The sequence below is a fragment of the Belonocnema kinseyi genome, chromosome 8 (assembly GCF_010883055.1).
Source record: "Belonocnema kinseyi isolate 2016_QV_RU_SX_M_011 chromosome 8, B_treatae_v1, whole genome shotgun sequence".
Classification (NCBI taxonomy): Eukaryota; Metazoa; Arthropoda; class Insecta; order Hymenoptera; family Cynipidae; genus Belonocnema; species Belonocnema kinseyi.
Window position 1 is genome coordinate 112,314,425 of NC_046664.1, and position 18,618 is coordinate 112,333,042.

Sequence of the window (18,618 nt, forward strand, 5' to 3'; positions counted from 1 at the left end):
AAATCATTAAAGCAGATGGTATCCGCACAAAAGCCGTAACTGAACTATCTTAACTCAGTATCATATTTCTTGTTGAATGCTTCAAATATATTAAAGTCGCAATATTTTGCGTTAAAAAATTATTTCTACTTTCTATATAACAACATGTATTTTATTATTTATTTTAATATCCCCAGAATATTGTAGATTCAGTGGGGAGTCCGAAACATAATCTTTTGCAAAATGTATATGACTGAAGGCAGCATAAATTTATCACAAAAGATTTCCATGTCTTCTGTGTTCAGTTTGAACACGATTGCTTTTCCTATATATTCAAGTTCTCGAGAGCCCTTATAAAAATATTTGCAAAGAAAACAATTGCTTCTCAGCATCCGAGGGCGCAAGGGAGAGACGAGTTATTCTTATATCCGCGGCTATCGGCTGACGATTTTCATAAATGCAATAATTCGGGCCCCAAGCACTTTGAAATATTTTTTTCCAATTTGATAATAAAGGTAGAAATAATTTGCCAAATTTTAGTTCCGATGAGTAACAATACCAATAAAAGGATTTTTAAAAATAGAATAGGTTATATTATTTTGTTTAATAATCACATAATACAGACGCATTAACGTATTATTAAACTGTCTGTCCGTATCCTCACCGTACAAAAATTACATAGATTATTACTAAGCACTTATGAAAACAGCATAATAATTCAATAATGGTATTATATAATTGTAGGAGAATTATAAATTAATATCTGTCTGGCCCAATCGCAACGCACTGATCATCTTTACACTTAACAAGATTTTTCAAACGTCTTCTGAATCTGTGTCTCATGCCACGCTTCATTGCATAACCAAGATTTTTCAGCTGGTAAGGATCCTGAGTGAAATCGTAGGCTTCGACGTAGCTCTGCAAATATTATAATAACTAATTATTATCCAGTTATAAATAGAATTTTAAAATGCTAATTGGTATTTGATACTTAGGAGTTAGGATTTCCAATTAATATTTTCTCAATTTTTATATTTTTAATGTTTCTATCAACAATTCTTGCCCTTCCATTTTTAAATAATATTATAAAACCTCAAAAGCATTCTCAGTCATTTTATCAAGTTGTCAAATAATGTTGCCCTTACCTCATTGTCCTCAAAAACACAAAAAATATTGTTAAAATTTTTGGAAATCCTTCGAATACAACTGAAAGTATTATTTGTAACATCTTGACACTTGCAAGCAAATTCTTTGCTGCATTGCTAGAAAAAAATATAATTTGTACATGATTCCATTGTTTGAGAATAACACCGTGCAAATAAACTAACTGAGGCGAATTGAGAAAAATACGCTAGAAGCATCTACGAACCTTGCTTTGCAAAAGAAACGAGTTGATGTCGCGTGCAAATTTATATAAATTCAGAAATAAGTAATTTAATTTAAAATCTGTTATACGCCTTAATTTGAGGAAAAATTAATGTTTATCATATTAATAGGTTCTAATTCTCCTGAATTTGTCAGCGCGATTACTGTTCAAGATTGGTCAATTCTTTTCAATTCGACAGAGTTAAAGCCACACTCGAATTGGTCCGAATTCGCGACGGCGCATTTCATCAAGTGCTGATTTATTGAGTTTAATTCATAATGCGCCTTAATTCGTTTCAAAGAATTAGAAAGCAAGATTCGGCCGAACACAAAAATGTTATTTTGCCCTTGAAACATTTTGTTATATGTATACTTTTGCAAACAAATAAAAGCCTTTACATTTTCCAGCCAATAATCATTAGTAATACCAACTAATAATATTGAAATACTATAAGAAATAATACAAATGTTTTTTACATATAAAATTGAAACTGAATAAATTGTTTGCAAAGAAACTGACGGCTAAATTTGGGTCACTATCAGTAGGGCATCCGGAATTTGATCTGCCTTCAGAATTTTCTCCTTTGTATTCGATCAGCAAAGTTCTATCAATTGATAAATTATGCTTTAACAACGAAGTTCCATCTGAAAAATACTCGAGACCAGCGATGTCGAGAATCGTCGCAAACATGTCAACGCTGCTAACAGGCGCTGCTATTTTTGACTGTTCAATTCCAGGACCTCGAATGTATAAAGGAATATGTATATCTGTTTCGTAAGGTTGCCTCTTATCCAGCGGCATACCAAATTGACCTATGGAAAATAATAAATAATTATCTATTCATCTCGTTTATTTCTTTTGCTGCGTTGTATGCAAAATCGTTAGTTTACAAGTTTTTTGCCTTCTTGGATTGCACTATCATAAAAAAGTTTGTTGCATGATTTGCTGCACACAAAAAGGGCATTTGAAAACGGCTCTTACTGATAATATGTTTGATTTAAATGATGTTATTAATAATACACTCAAAAATAATATGTATACATATATGAACAAAATCCACTAAGGCAATGCTCAGTGGGCACGAATGCCCCAAAACGTTTTAAGAACGTCCTAAAAACGTCATAAGTCAGAACAAATAACGTTTGAAAACATATAATGTTCCCAAGACGTTTTTAAGACGTATTTAGAACATTGGAAGTTTTTAAGCCGTTTTTTCGCCTGACTTTTTTGGGTGAATATTAATACGTTACTGACTTATCACAATTAAACGTAACGAAAGTTGTGTAATTACGATAAATGAAAGGAATGTTACTATAAGTACATAATTATTGTAGCATTTATTAAACTTTTAAATAGGTAATTGTTTGTGTTTAATGAAAATATTAAATTAATAATTTAGATTAAAAAATTGAATCATTTGGCGGGTCCTGAATTATTAGCATTCTCAAAACACTATTATCATAAATTGTAACAAAGGATTAAATAATGAATTGATTATTTCTAATTTAAACGGAGATAACTTGACGAACGGTATAATAATTTTTAATTAAACTGCTGTCAACATAATTTAATACTAAATATTATGTGCAAAACTTCTGTATTTCTTTAAAATATGCTCAATTTAATTGAGAGGTTCCAGTTCATGAATTAGTTATTATTATGGACATAGGAAACACGGGACTAGGCATGATATCCTAACTTGGGCGAGCGGGGTTGAATCCACGGGAGGGAGGAGAATTCCGTGAGTGGGGAGAGCCGCCATCTTACGATGTGCCATTTGATTATGCGCACGAGCATTTTTGCCGACAAACTGCGCATTAAAAATAGAAATGTGGGTGCTGCCACGTTTGTCGCGGGACATCAAAAGGTGGCGGACCTCCCCCCTCATTGCATCACCCCCGCAATGGCATGCCTAGTCCCTTGTTTCCTATGTCCATGGTTATTATACAGTGTGGACACGCTAGGGCTCACTAAAAAGTATTCAACCCGTTTTACACGTCAAGGCTATTCTTATGGGTGTGTATGCGGGGTTGTATATTTTTGGTAAGCTCCAACGTGTCTCCCTGTAGATATAAGCGATTTTGTGTTAAGCTAACATAAATAGCACTGTATCTGTCCAAAAATTGAGATACCTTGATTTTTGTACAGATTATAGTGAGAATATAAGCAGAATAAATTCTAAATATATGAGACAAAGTCATGCTGCAGATGTCTGTGCAGAAATTTCCCAAAATTTCCCTGTTTTATGTTGGGTTCTGAATGGTCCCAGGCCAGAATTTCTAGCCTAGAAAAAACTGATGGGTGCCCTGTCAGGCTTTAGTGGGTACATTCTAACTTTGAGTAAGTAAGGAAATCTATTAGGAAAATTGATTAATTTATAATTTAATTAATTTTGAACTCAATTATATTGCACGTAGATTATAAATAAATATAATTTTTTTTTATTTTTGCAGTTTTATTTCGAGTTGTATTATAAAATGCATTTAAAGAAATGGTTTTAAAATATTATCAATAATAACATACCAAAGTCGTTGATAATTTTTTTTCTACATTTATTCGTTAATTTCTTGCAAGATTTAAGAGCAGTCAACTGAAATGTATTGTTTTTAGAAAAATGCAAAAAAAATTTTAAATACTCCTTCGCGTGCTTAAAAAATGGTTCAAAAGTTATTTTGTAAGATAAGACAACTTGATATGAGTTTTCTTTCAATTGTTAAAAAAAATTTCTAATATCGGAAATCCTGTTCCCTTTTGTTTGAAAAATTTCGTGTGTTAGAAAAAGGCATTAGAATATAATGAAAATTAATTTCTTTACTCAACGGTATCTTTCCCTGAATTTTTATATTTCTGAAAATTAACGTGCTTATGTTTTTTGAATGTTTAAATTGAACAAAATAATTTTAAATGTTTAACTAAATATAGGATTTCCCTATCCCTAAAACTTCAAGTATTTTAAAATTAAACTACACGCATATTTTGAATTGCCCTCTGAATGCTCCGCGCCACACGTGACGGACTTTTTCTGATGCCTTGCCAGAAGTTTCCTTTCATCCTGCCCATGGTCACACGTCCATAAGAAGTCTAGTAGGGCCCTCGTGGCCTAAGCCTGACTATAAATCCTGACTATAAATAAGTAAAACTCGCTAGAGCCCTACTAGAAGAAAGATAAAAAAGTCCTATCAATTTAAAATACTTAATTTTGCATGGCTGTTAGACCCTGAAAGTGAATTTTTTAAAATCTTCGAAAAATACTTCAATATCTTTAATACTTTCTGTGCAAAATGATACAATTTAGAGTCAGATAAATCAATTGTTATTAATTTAATAATAAGAGTATCCAGTACTGGAGACTGATACAACTGTGAAGTTGAGAACAGGGTTAAAGCAGTGAACGAGTAATTTTGTCCCCAAGTAGATTTAACAGCTCTGTAACAACGTTACAGAACTATGTTCTGTCAGATATCCGTAACAATGTCAACAAATATTTTTTAAACCATTTAGAAACAGTGATGAAGAGCGAAGGACCACGCCCAAAACAAATGGAAAAACTTCCTACGTCAAATTGGCTGAAACTTTCAGAAAATAATGTTCTCGGATTACCGAACGAAAATTTCTTGTGGTATTACAACATCCTATGACTAGTTTCCGAATTATGTGATCTTGAAGAATCATATTTTAAAGTATCCTGGGACTATGCGTAGAATAAGCTAGAGGTAAAACTTAACATAAATTAGAGATTTTATCAGGTTTAATTAGTAGAAAAATTATATTTAATCATAGTGTGAAGCCTCTGCCTCTAAAACGAGGTATAGAGAACTCTAATGTCTTGAAACTTCTGAAAAACTTGTTTAAATACTGCATTTCGTTGACTGTTTTAATCTATAATGTGATATATCTTGAAATAGAGGTAAGATACATCAACAAGTTGCAGGAAAAAAATTGTACTATCTCGGGATTCACCAAACCATAAACAATCAGGGCTGTTTGAATCATAGATATTGGAGTTTCGCCTTAAAAAATACTTTATTGTTGGATTTCTGCCATTTTTCTTTGATAATGTCATAGTGGACTTGAAAATGCTTGTGCTCGAAAATTAAACCTTTTAAAATTACTGATTTTTAAGTCTACAAATACTTTTCAACAGACCAAGTTTAAATGAAATTCAGATTAAGGTCATGTGACGAGAGGGTCACGTGACCAAACTTGGTCTTCAATTTTTCTTTCCCAACTTACGTCTAAACGAAATGAGGTATCGCTCTGAAAGTTTGGGAAATTAAAGATGAGGTAATAAAGTCCATGTCTCTGCTTTTTTCCGGCGAAAATGTTGAGGAAAAAATGTTTTTTGAAGGAAATACCAATGGAAGTTTTCTTTCCCAAGTTACGTCCACACGGAATGAGATATCGTATTAAAAAATTGGCACGATAAATAGAAGGCATGCAAAAATGTGTTTCTGGTCCTAAATAATTGGAATATTGAAAAGTTTTTCTTTAATTACTATTTTTGAGAAATACCGACCGTGCTGTAGTCAAACCCTGCAAGCAATTGGCAATGTTGTCAATGGGCTAGTTATGAGGTTTATATTTATCAAAGTGGGGAAAAACAACAAAAATCGCTCACGAACATTATGCACAAATAATGCAAAAACTAATGTTTGCACTTGAAATGCAAATAAACATATTTGGTCTCACATACGTATCAGTCTGGTATCAGCTGTGTCAAAGCAGTAGACAACTTCGAACTTCTAGTGGTCTGTGGGTAAAACAGATTACATGATTACCGTCAGTGAAACTTTAAGTCAAACTTCTGCTGTAAAACCTAAATGTGTCCGTCGATAATCATAATTTGCATGAATAAACTTTTTTCTTCCTCTAATTCTTTGCAAGATCGCAAAAGATCCTTTAATATTTATGAACATTTCCCGAAAACACTTTCCGCGTTATTTAAACTTTTATTTTTCAATATGGGTGAAAAATATTTATCTCAGGGCTGACTTGATTAGCTGTTATACTCATCACATGGCTTTAACAGCAAAATTTATAATTTTGAACTTTTATAAATAATAGGGTTTAAAGAATCAGATTAAATTCCAAAAAGTCTAAATCCCCGTTATTTTTTTCGATGCTCATAATTAAGGAATCAATTCATTACACTAAAAATTTTATTATCTTAAGCAATTTTAAGCTGAAAACTTTGAAAATTGAAAAATTAAAATATTTTAACTGAACACTTCGTGAACAAGAAGTAAAATTATTTGTATTCCAAATTGTTAAAACATCCTTCAAAAGCTTGAAAATTTTATTTCCAAATCTTGAGAAATCTAGAAGTTGTTTTAAATTTTGTCCAACGTAAAATTATTTTTGAAATTTTTCTTGAAATCGAAAATTTTCAACTTCAAGAGCATCTAATTTTTGATTGTTCAAACCTTCAAGTCTGCATTCTAAAACTCTTTAAATTAAAAATGTTAGCTTAAAAATACAAATCTAAAATGAAAAGTTTTCGAATTAAGTAACGTTAAGTGACTGGCGTCATACTTGAAAAAAAATTAAAATTCAACTAATTATTTTGAAAGCTGTTAAAATCGAACACGACCACATTTCTTTTTCAAAAATTAGTAAAATTACTAATCGAAAAATAAATTCTGTAAAATATACTGAATACTTCCTATTTTTAACACTACCGAAGAGCAACGATCACTATTCGGGGTGCTTAATTACAGTGAGTCCCCTTGCCTCTTACTACTCGACATGCTTGATTAAAGTGAGTCCCCTTGTTTCTCACTACTTAATCCGTTTGATTAAAAGGTTTAAATCATTATTCAACCATTTCCACTGACTGCATCTGTTATTTCGATGTCTTGATTTTGACCATTAACACTAGCATTGAGAACACTTTTTAGTACTTGAAGGGAGGGATATCGAACATAATACTGGACTACTGTTCCTGTACTTGTAAAGCAGGGTCCAGAACTTTGGGATTATGCGCACATGTAGTATCTACTATATGGTATTTAGCTTTTGCAAGACATTAAAAAAATCTTCGATATCCCTCCCTTTAAGTACTGAGGAGTGGACTTGCATGTTGGTGGCGGTAGTGAGAAAATGTGCAGTGACAGGCGGTGAGAAGTTTTTACAAAGTTTGTATGGAAGGTGTGAGTGGAGTGTGAGGGTGGAAGTCTAGGAGGTGAGTACGGTTGTGAGGGGTATATTGGGAAGGAAGAAATTAGTTTACATTGTAGTTGGGGGGTGGAATTTGGCTAAATAGGGAAAGTGAGGTTAGGTTTGCAAGGGAGCGGGGTAGTTTTGTGTTTAGGTTTTTGGGCCTTCATGGCAGGCAAGGGAGGGTCTTGTAGTGATGGAGGATGTTAGGGGTGAGAAAAGGGTGGCTAAAGGAGATGTGAGAGGTGAGATAGGGCAAACAAACTAAAATTTTCGGGCAATACGTGGCAGCAGTCTTAAGTGAGATCTGTGGGCGGCAGTGAGTACTTTTGGGTATGGAGAGGTTACAGTTACCGACGGATGAACGGGAGATGGGCAGCGAGAGTACTGGCAGTACTGGTAATAAAGTAGACGGAGAGGAAATTTCCAGAGAGACACGACGGCCAGTTGTGCGTAGGGTGTCAAGTGACGCGACAGGGAGGGGGAAAAATCGGAGCGCAAGAAGCGATCAGGCAAGGGAGAGAGCGTCCAGTGCCAGTGAGGGGGAGGATCTCTTGAAGAGGAAAATGGAAAGCAAAGAGATTCCGGAAAATGTCCGCTAGAGAGTCCGTTTAAAAAAAGCGTACGAACACGTACGTCACCCCCCTCCCACCCCCAATGGAGGGACAGACGGAGAAGAAGGCTATCGGTGTGCTGATAGGTGAGCTCAGAGGGTTAAGGGAGGACGTAAGGGGGGCTATGCAGCGGATGAAAAGTAAGAGGGAGGACATGAGGGTAAGAGATATGAGATGGGGAAAGGAAGTAAAAGAGCTGAGTGGAAAAGTAGAAGGATTGCAGAGGGAGTTGATGTCGGTAAGAAAGGAAAAAGAGGATAAAATAAAGGAGATGAAAGATATTAGGAAGTGGAAGGAAAGGGCGGAAAAAAGGCTGGAGAAGGTGGAGGGCATGTCGGGAATGGAAGCAGTGGTCAGGGGGGACGGTGAGAAGCAAGGTATTTGAGAGAAAACGGAGATCATGATAGAAGAGAAAGTGGGAGAGCGTAGGAATGAAAAGGAGGAGAGAGCAGATAAGGAAAGGATAAGGGCAATGGAGTTGAGAATGGAGAGAAAAGAGAAGGCAGATAGGAGAAATATTATAGTGATAAGAGGATTGAAGCTCAAGAAAGGGAAAGAAAGGGACGGGGTAGAAGCTCTGCTACAGAGCATAGAATAGGTTTAAGGCAAGGTAGGGAAAGTTTGGATAAAGGGGAGAAAGGAGAATGAAGTGGCGGTGGTGGAATTGGAGAGCTGAGAAGAAAAATTGGGGGTAATGCGTAACAAAAATAGGATAAAGTACAATAAGATTTTTATCGATCAAGATTTGATGAGGAAGGAAAGGGAGGTTCAGAGAATGCTAAATGACAGGGCTAGGAAGGAGAGGAGCGAAGGGAGAGCAGTGAAGGTAGGGTATCAGAAAATAAAAATAAACGAGAAAATTGTGGGTATGGGACGAAGAGAAGGAGGTGTTGAAAGAAGTGCAGGGGAATTTGTTTCGGGAGAAGTAGGGGGGTGGGAGTAAAGCAGGGTGGAGGAATGTTTAAGGTGTTGTACTGGAACGTAGCATGGATAAAGAAGAATGATGAGGATTTCTGGAGGTGTATTCAGGAATTTGATGTGATTGGAGAGGGAGAGGGGGAGGGCATGCAAATGAGGGCTGTGAAAATAGGAGGGATGATGTATAAGTTTGTGACTGTGTACAATAAGGATGGAATGAAAAGGATTAAAGAAAGGGTAGAAAACGTATTAAGAGAGAGAGAGATGAGGATATAGTTGTAATGGGGGGAGACTTTAATGCGAGGATTGGGCGGGAAGGGGGCCTGTACCAGGAAGGGGAGAGCTTTGAAAGAAAATCGAAGGATAAAATAATAAATAATGAGGGGAAGATTCTAAGAGACTGGATGGAGGATAGAGGGTGGGCGGTGGCGAATTGTATGGTAAAAGGTCACGAAGAGGGAGAATACACGTATGCGAGTAAGAGGGGTGTATCGGTTATAGACTACGTGATTATGAACATGCAAGGACATGAGGAGATGGAGAAATTCGCAGAGCAAGGAAGAGTGGAATCAGACCATCAGCCATTGAGTTTGTGGGTAAAAGGGGAGGATGCCGAAAGACAGGGTGGGGAAGAAGGGTCGTTAGGGGAGAGGGTGTCATGGACGAGAGAGGCGATAGAGAAGTATCAGCAGCAATTTAGCAACGTAAGCTTTGAGGGGGAGTCGGTAGACGAGATATGGGAGGATCTACAAGAGAATGTGAAAGGTTGTGTGCAAAAGAAGGTATTTATTAATGAAGAGAAAGGTGAAAAAGAAGTACAGGAAGTGAAAAGAATGAACTGCGAAAAGGGAGGAGTACGTGGAAATCAGGAAGGAGTTTAGGACAATGTGTAAGAAGAAAGAGCAGGAAAAAGAAAAAGAGCTGAAGAGGAGTTGAGAAGTGTTAAGACAGAAGGGGACGTGTGGAAGGCAATTAATAGGTTTCGGAAACGTAGGGTAGGGATAAGTGAGAAGATAGGTAGCAACGAATGGAGAAATTTTTTCAAGGATTCATTTCAGGGGTTAGATACTCGAAAGAGAGATCAGGGGATTAGAAGATACAGAGAGTTAAATGAAGAGAAGCTGAACGACGAGGAGATAGAGAAGCAGATAGGATAGTTGAAAGAATCGAAGGTAGCAAGGATTGACGGGGTAGAGAACGAAGCGTGGCTGTTGGGCTCACAAGAGGTAAGGCAGAGGCTGAAGGGGGTAGTGAAAAAAGTATGGAGGGGGGAGGGATTCCCAAGAGGGTGTAGAGAGGGATTGATCGTACCACTGTATAAGAAAGGGGATAGGGAGAGGCAGGAAAATTATAGAGGAATTACGCTCATGAATACTACGTACAAAATATACGCGATGGTGTTAGCAGATATGCTGCGAAAGGATGTTGAGGGGAAAGGAATATTGCCGGAGACGCAGGCGGGATTGAGAGGGAAGGAACACTATTGACAATATTTACGTCGCGCAACACGTGGTTGATAGAGAATTAACCAAAAAGGGTGCCAAAGTGTACGCGTTTTTGTGGATCTAGAGAGCGCGTTTCCTTCAGTGGATAGGGGGAGGTTTTGGGAGGCAATGGAGGAGAGGGGAGTGAAGAGGGGCCTGATCAAAAGGGTAAGGGAGGTATATGAGGAGACGAAAGAATAGAAAGTAGAAGGAGTGAGGATATGATCACTCGCATATGCAGATGACATAGTGCTGTTAGCAAAGAGCGAAGAGGCTTTAAAGGAGTTGATGAAGAGGTTGAGACGCTATTCGGACAAGAATAGGTTAGAGTTAAATGCGGACAAGTCGAAGGTTATGGTGTTCAGGAAAGGAGGTGGGAGAGATGGGAGAGGGGAGTGGAAGTGGAAGGGAAATGCGCTACAGGAGGTGAAAGAGTTTGTGTACCTGGGATTCCTGTTTCGAAGAAATGGGGGAGTGGATGGTTATATAAAAGAGAGAGTGAAAAGGGCAAATGTGGTGATGAGGCAGGGGTGTCTATTAACTGTATCTTTACTTTCATTGACTAATAGTTTTGCTTTTCTTTTTTGTGTCCGTACTAATTTTCAAGTCTATTTATCTCCTGATCGCTAAGGCCTGTGCTGTTTCTTTTATGCGATCGTTTCTTTTCCTGGCTGGCTGCTTGGATTGCATTATTGCACCACGCATCAGCAGACATTCTTCCTACAACCGCAGTACCACACACTTCAATCGCACTCTATGCGCCCTCTATATATTTCTTATGTATTAGCAACTTCCAAATTGCCTTAACTATACATTATTATTAATATTCTGGGTTTAGACCGTCACAGCCCCTGACGCTTGGGTGATCCCGTTGCGTCCCCTTATAAACCTTAAGCATGACCCTCAAGCCCTCTTCATAAAGAGAGGACCGCAGCCACGATGTCCTATAAACATGTCCTATAAACATTTCTGTTAGGACTTTGACTTCATTCCTCCGGAGCTTGAGTATTTCTTTCGCTCGATGAGGGTTTAGCTTTGAGCCCAAGAGTGTTTTAGCCTGTCTGCAGCCAGAGACCGCTACCCACTCATTCTGATGTTCCCCGGCAGCCAACTGTTAATATCGTCAGTGACTAACCTACTGGAAATTCCTACAACTGGCTGAGGTCCAGTAAAGTTTCCCTTTGCTGCTAGCTTTGCTAGCTAGTCCGATATCTCATTGCCCTTGGTGCCACTGTGTCCAGGGATCCAGAGCAGAGTGCCTCGGTTTTCTGTCTCTAGCTTATTCAGTGCCTCAAAGCGCTTCCATACTAGCAGAGGGGTGTGATTCTTCATCTCGACTTCAACTTGTGGCATGACCTGGGAAAGTTGTAGAAAATTTTGAAATTTATATTATGCAGTTTTTAAAGTCTTGTCCTTAATTTTAACCAATAAAATTTTTTAAATCTTTACGGATTCTCAAGATGCGACTAAAAAGGTCCAAGTCTCATATTTCATGTTTTATTCAGCGATTACTACTGTCGACCGCAAGAGTGGTGGCCGACGAGAATTCCTCTGATTTTGTTTTTAACCTCTACTCATGCTGTGACTTAGAATACTTAAGAAAAACACTGAAATTGACAGGACGCAATCTGTGAAATCTCATCTTTGATTTAAGTCAATAAAAAGTAAAAACTATTCAGGGGGTCCCAAGATAACGACGCGCATTGCAGACTCACTGCTAAAGTGACTGAAATGCAGCGCAGAAACAATTGGATATTTTTAGTTGTATCTCTGGAACCAGTGAAGATTTTACAAGTCTCATTGGCTTTAATTAATGATAAGACTTCAAAGACATAATTGGCATGAATTTAGGATTTTTCCTACAAACTTTTCCAAGTTTTTCAACTGCGAATGCGCCGTAAAGAGCAGGCCTATTTTAAACGGCCCCGACTTGAACATTTGAAAATCCTGCGGTCCGTTAACGCATTTGCGCATCATGCATGCCAGCGTTTTTCAAGACTTTTTCTTTACGTACGACGTGACAAATATAACATTTTCTTGAAATAGTATAATTTACCAAGTAAAAATCGATATAATAGAACCAAAAAATGATTTAAATATTTCGCCGAATAGTGAGTTCTCTAGCATGACGTCGCGATCATGCCAGAATAGATGAAAATATCAGGAAAGTTTGCATAGTTCTTGGCACAGGAGTGCCAAGAGTGCCAAGGAGGGCCAATTTTATCGTCTGAAGACTTTCCACGGTCAGAAAGTCATATTACATATTCTCACGAGGTCATACTAAAGTAGTCAATTTAAAAAACTAAGACTTCTCGCTCTCCGGGTCTCATTTTCCATTGGTCAGCTGCTGATGCGGTGGAGATCATACAGGGACCGTGGTGGAAGGTGACAAAACTGTGAGATTTGAAACAGTCGTGTACAGGTAACTTAAAATAGGGGAGATTTCACTTCCTTGGTTGAATCCTGTAGAGAAAATCCTGTAGAGCGTTCAGCTATTTTAGTAGCAAATTTAACTATTCGGTTAAAAATTAGCTTTACAAAAAAATCTAACTCTTGTTGAAAATTCATCTTTTTGTTTTTAAACATATAGAAAATTCAACCAGTTAATTAAAAATTAATTGTTTAGTAGAAAATTAATATTTTCAGAATAAAACTGACACCATTTGGTTTCAAATTCATTTTTTTGTTGTTTGATGACCAAGAATTAAACTTTTAAGTATGGTAGAAGAAGCAAACGCTAAAGAACGAGACAGGAACAGTCCAACTATGTGGTTCAAAACTAACCTTAAAAAAATGACTCCTTTGGTTCAAAAATTCAACTCTTGTGTTAAAAAGTTCTCTTTTTTTAAATTCATTCGTTTGGTTAAAATATGAATTTTTTTAAATACGAAATCTAACTTTGAAAAGTCACATTTTGAATGAATTTTCTTGAAACTGGATGGCTTTTTGTAAGCAACATTTTTTTACTTCGATACAGTATGAAAAAAGAACCACGCCTGATACAAGATATTCCTAAAACTGCTTGTCCAAACAGCTTCGCAAGACGTCAGGCGAGAGACGGCTGCCACGCATGCCTGAAAACACCAGTAGTGTAGCGGAAAGGCGCAGCACGCGGATACGCACGTGCAGAGATAGCGTTATTCCAGTAAATGATTTCCACGGCCTTGGCTGTTTACGTTTCAGGCGCCCGATTAGAAATAAAAGCTACTTGCAGGCCACCCTGAAACTGTTTTTATATCGGACGTGAAGTGTATCTCGAGAGTAATCTCTTCTTTTTTTTAGGGTCGCAAGGGAAACTCTTTATAATCTCGCGCAAGCGTCTGTCTCTGATATCGCCTAACAAACTATTTGAGCTACAACTTTAAGTCATGAGCGAAGGAAAATAATTAGATCCTTTAAAAAGCTTGCTTTTTATTTTAATTCCATATTTTAATCAAACAATCATTTGAAGGAAAGGGGTAAGGAACAGGTAAATTGAAGGATGAGAAGACCCCTGCTTTGGAGGATTTTTTATTTTAGTGCGACTTTTTGCAGGAATGGCTCAATTTGGAGTTATTGGTACGTATGATTATGATTAAAATGAAAATGTAATAGCTGAGATTGAAGCTCTTGGAATGTATAGTTGAGACAAAAGTTAAAAATTGTTGCGTTATAGTTTTATCATTTTTATTAGTAGTTAATAAGTGAGAAAAATGGAGAAATGTTGAGTTTTATACTCCTATGTTGGAAGCTTTCATCTTAGTCAAATTTCTTCTATAATAGCTTAAATTGAAGCTTTGGACATATATGATGGAGATAAAAAATAAAATTTTCTATGTTATAGACAGAAAATAGAAGCAGAGGAAAATTATATGTTATTTGATATTGTGTATTTAAGTACTAATTTGTCAAAATTACTAAATTGAAGACACAAGGAATAAAACAACTTGCGATTTTTTTTTTAATAAATATAAGTTGACATCTAAGAAGTTTTTACATAAGGTCACTTGCCTGCCTCTTTTCAGATTGATTTTAAATGGTCCTGCTGAATTTACAACACTTTCTTAGTGTCTCCTGAAAAAGGTGGGAAATGGCGATTGACTACTTATGCATTTCCATCGTTCAATCATAACCAATTATTTTTATTATTAAAATGAACAATAAATTTTCTCTCCGACTGAAACTGCTTACAGCTTGATATGTCAAAAGCATTTTTGTTGAAATTAGGTTTTTTTTACCGGCCTTTTAAAATGAGATCTCGTCTTCATAGGGACGTCTAAAAATGAAAAGAGCATAGGACTATATTTCAAATAACGGATACAATTTCGAATTTATTTTGTCCTAATTAGTTTGTAAAATCCTAAGATAAGACATGATTGTAAAAAATTTTATAATGATTGAAATAAAATTGTAGCCTAGAGAAAATTTGTTGCCAAGCGTTGTTTTTACATTTGATTACAGCACATCTCTTTATTTACTGATTAATAAATTTCAAACTTACAAAATTTAATTGCGATATCTTATAAATTTACCGAGTGATTCCACTTTGAGTGTTCAGAATGATAAAGGAGAGAGTGGCTATGCCTGGGTCGATGTAGACAGTGACTATTTTTCAGTATTTGAAAAACCAGTAGAACAATTTGTTTTAAACTTTAGGAACGAATAAAATATATGCGAATACACTACTTCCAAAAGCTTGAGTTATCCAAATTAATTATGAAATGAGAAAAAGGGAAATCACATTTTTTGAGATTATTCTGAAAAAGTATACATTGACTGTACTAAGAATTTTCACATAAATAGGTTTATTTAAAAATATTTAAGTTTATGAATAGTATATCTAAGGGTCTCAACTAGAAAATCTCATGATATGGAATGTTTGAAATTATAAAAATAAATTTGAATAATTTACTTATAAGTGGCATTTGCTCAACTCTGGGTAGGAAACAATGATTTGAGTAATCTCCGCGTAACAAATATTGCTAGTGATAAAAGTTATATTGTAATTGTAAGGTAAAATTAACATTCACTTTAAAAACCGCGTATTATTTCCTTTACGTTAAAATACTTAAAAGACCGTTTTTTATCAACGTGTTTAAATAAAACAACTATTCTGAAGTCTTTTTCTTGTAATTCCCTGAAAAAGAATTTTTTCATAGTGTGCAGAATAAAATATGGTGATCGAATAACTATGACCAGGTAACTTTAGAAATAAGAACAATTTTTTTTATCAAAAAAACGTTAAAGTTGTATCGTCAACTGTACAAAATCCTGATGAAAATATGATACATGTATCATATGTTCATCATATATTTAGGTGTAGAATCTTTAAATTGATATTATTGGGAACATGCATTAAGATTCAAGGATTTATTTATAATATTGCGAGTTTATTTGAAAAAAAAGGTTACTATTTGATCATTCAAAGTATTATCCATCGCTAGCCTCTACTTTCTCCCATCTTTCTTGCAGCGTACTGCCCTAGCAAAAGAATCAGAAAGAAAGTACCTTTCCGATCCTTTCCGATTTCTATTTGAACTTTGATTCCGTTTCTTTCCAAACGCTTTCTCTTTCCGAAGCTTCCCGATGCCTTTCTGAACTTTTGCGAAGTTTCCCTCTCCATTTACTTCATTCTGAACCTTTTCGAATAAATGACATATGTCCCAATAGTTTATTGCATTCGGAAAGAATCGGAAAGATTCGTGGGACAGCTCAACGTTCGGAAAGAAATGGAAGCAAAGTTCGCATAACCCTTTCCGATTCTATTTCCGAACTCTTTCCGAACCCTTTCCGAATTCTTTCCGCAACCTTTCTGAATCTTTCTGAAGCAGCCTTTCCGATTATTTCCTTTTTTCCGACAGGGCGACACCATATTGAAAAAACGACTCGTCTTTTGAAGCTATCCACGAATCGATCTATTTGTTGGCAACTTCATAAGAATTGAATCGTAGCTTAAGCAGACCAGCGTCATGGATCGGAACAGGTAGTAATCAGATGGCGCGATGTCTGCAAAAAACGGCGGGTGGGATAGGAATTTCCATCAGCGTTTCTAAATATGTTTTTACAGGTTTTTTTAACCGTTACTCTGCTCGTATCGCGGCCGTTTTTCCTTTAATGCTCGGCTCAATCGCATTCTCGATAAAGGCCGCCCGTGATAGTTCCGTCAGGCTGGAGCAGCTCGTAGTACACTACAACCTGCTGGTCCCACCAAATACAGAGCATGAGCTTCAAACCATGGATATTCGGTTTTGGTGTTGATGGTTAGCCTTCCACGTCTCTTGGCTTCAGTACGTACGGCATCCAATTCCCTTGCTCTTGGACCATTCCCATTGTGTGGAATCATCTAGAAATGGTGGAACGATCAACTCCCAATGATTCTGGAAGCTCATCTTGCATTTCACACGGGTCTTCATAGAGTAATCAAAATTAATAAAAACTTAGGCCACATCATGGGGTATGCCTCGATGGGATATGGTACAAGTAAAGCCATATCTTCGAAATCCCTGAAAATCAGTGCAGGCTCGCAACATTTAAGGCCATGAATTACGTAAAATTAAGGCATTATTACAACTTTGAAAATTACCCGACCGCGAATATAGATTTATCATTTAATTTAAACTTATCATTAATTTTGCAGGTTAATATCTGAGGAAAGTTTCTTTAAAATTATTTCGTATGTTCTCATCAGAATTTAAATATTTTGGCTTAAGTCAAAGAGTTGAATATTTGAACTAAAATAACGTTGATGCACAATTTTCAAAAAGTCAGGAACTTCTGAAGAAAAAATCTATGGGGCTAATTAGCAGAATAAAAGAAATCATATTGTAGAGATTTTGCATATATTTTCGTAGGTTTGATAAATGATAAATCATACGTTAATGATCTCGGATAGCGGCAAAAGGTAACTCTAAACTCACATAGCATGCGGAGAACTGCCATCACATGAATCTAGCGTTTACCGTAAGCTACGGAATGCTATGCAAAATCTCCTCATTGTATCGAGTTCCTTACCGACATGGTAACCATTGTCAGATGTGAAGATAATATATGTATTGTCCAGTATATTTTTGAGTTTTAATGACTGATGTATGTTCGCAACCATGTCATCGACCGCTAACAGAGTTTCCCAACGCCTTCTATAGATGTCATCCAATTTTGGTAAAACACCATCAGGCAAAGGAATAGGTCCCATTCTGGCCAACCAATGCTTATCCTAAATGAGGATATGATATATATATATATATATATATATATATGTATAAATAAAAATTTGTCATAAGGACAACCGCAGGATTTCGCTGGGAGCGGGTGCTAATCTGAAAAATTGCACCCGCTTCCAGCGAAATCGCGGTAAAATTTCAGCCATAACCACGTCTCATAACCATGAGATAGGTGGTTACAGTCTGTAAAGGAATCCATACGACGATCCAGCAAAAGCCTCGTGCACCCTAAGAACACGGAGTGACCCAAGGACAACTAGATAGTATGTGAGCTAAATGCTCGGGGTGTGCATGGCACGCCCTGCAGCTATCATCGGGAATGTCTTGGCTCAAAATGTGGTGACGGTATGTTAAGGTGGAAATGCCACCGTCTTGGCATGCAAAAATGAAACCCTCTATACCAGACTTCAATCCGGGCGATTTAAGGAAAGAAAACGTTAGCTCACAAGACATTGACTGATCCTTCACATTTCTATGGAAGATACCGTGCATCCTCTTATCGAGGAGCTGTTCACGAAAGTTTTTCTCTTGTGCTTTCTTAATCCGGACTTTCAGGAGTGAGTACTCGAGATAGATTAGATTTGATGCATTTTCTTCATCCCTGATGCTGAAGTCAAGTCCGAGTGTTTCAGCAGCCTCCTCCGTTGCTTTGTACAGAAATGCTCCTTTGCCCACTTCTTCGTGATTCCTGACCATTTTAAGAAGAGGGTCTCTTCCATTTGCAACTCTATGTGCTGTACCCAGAATAACCCTGTTGTGAAGACATTCAAGACTCAATATTCCGCGACCCCCATGACGGAATGAGATGTACAGTCGCGGAACGGAAGACTTAAGATGCATGCTTTTGTTCATGTGCATAACCTTTCTTGTCCCGATATCAAGAGATCTGAGCTCGTTCTTCG

At 36.6% G+C, this 18,618-nt stretch overlaps 1 protein-coding gene across 3 annotated transcripts in view; it reads right to left on the minus strand.

The window, feature by feature from the left end:
• Positions 1-548: 548 nt before the first annotated feature.
• LOC117178248 (N-acetylglucosamine-6-sulfatase-like) overlaps positions 549-18,618 on the minus strand; it is an 88,603-nt gene continuing 70,533 nt past the window's right edge. For 2 of the 3 annotated variants that reach the window (XM_033369588.1, XM_033369586.1), the window contains 4 exons: positions 17,508-17,709; positions 1,865-2,157; positions 1,125-1,241; positions 549-897 (listed from right to left, as the gene is read on the minus strand). In XM_033369588.1, coding sequence (XP_033225479.1) covers positions 736-897; positions 1,125-1,241; positions 1,865-2,157; positions 17,508-17,709 — 774 coding nt within the window. In that variant the 3' untranslated portion in view covers positions 549-735. The remainder of the gene's footprint in view (positions 898-1,124; positions 1,242-1,864; positions 2,158-17,507; positions 17,710-18,618) is intronic. The other variant, XM_033369589.1, reaches the window with a different exon arrangement.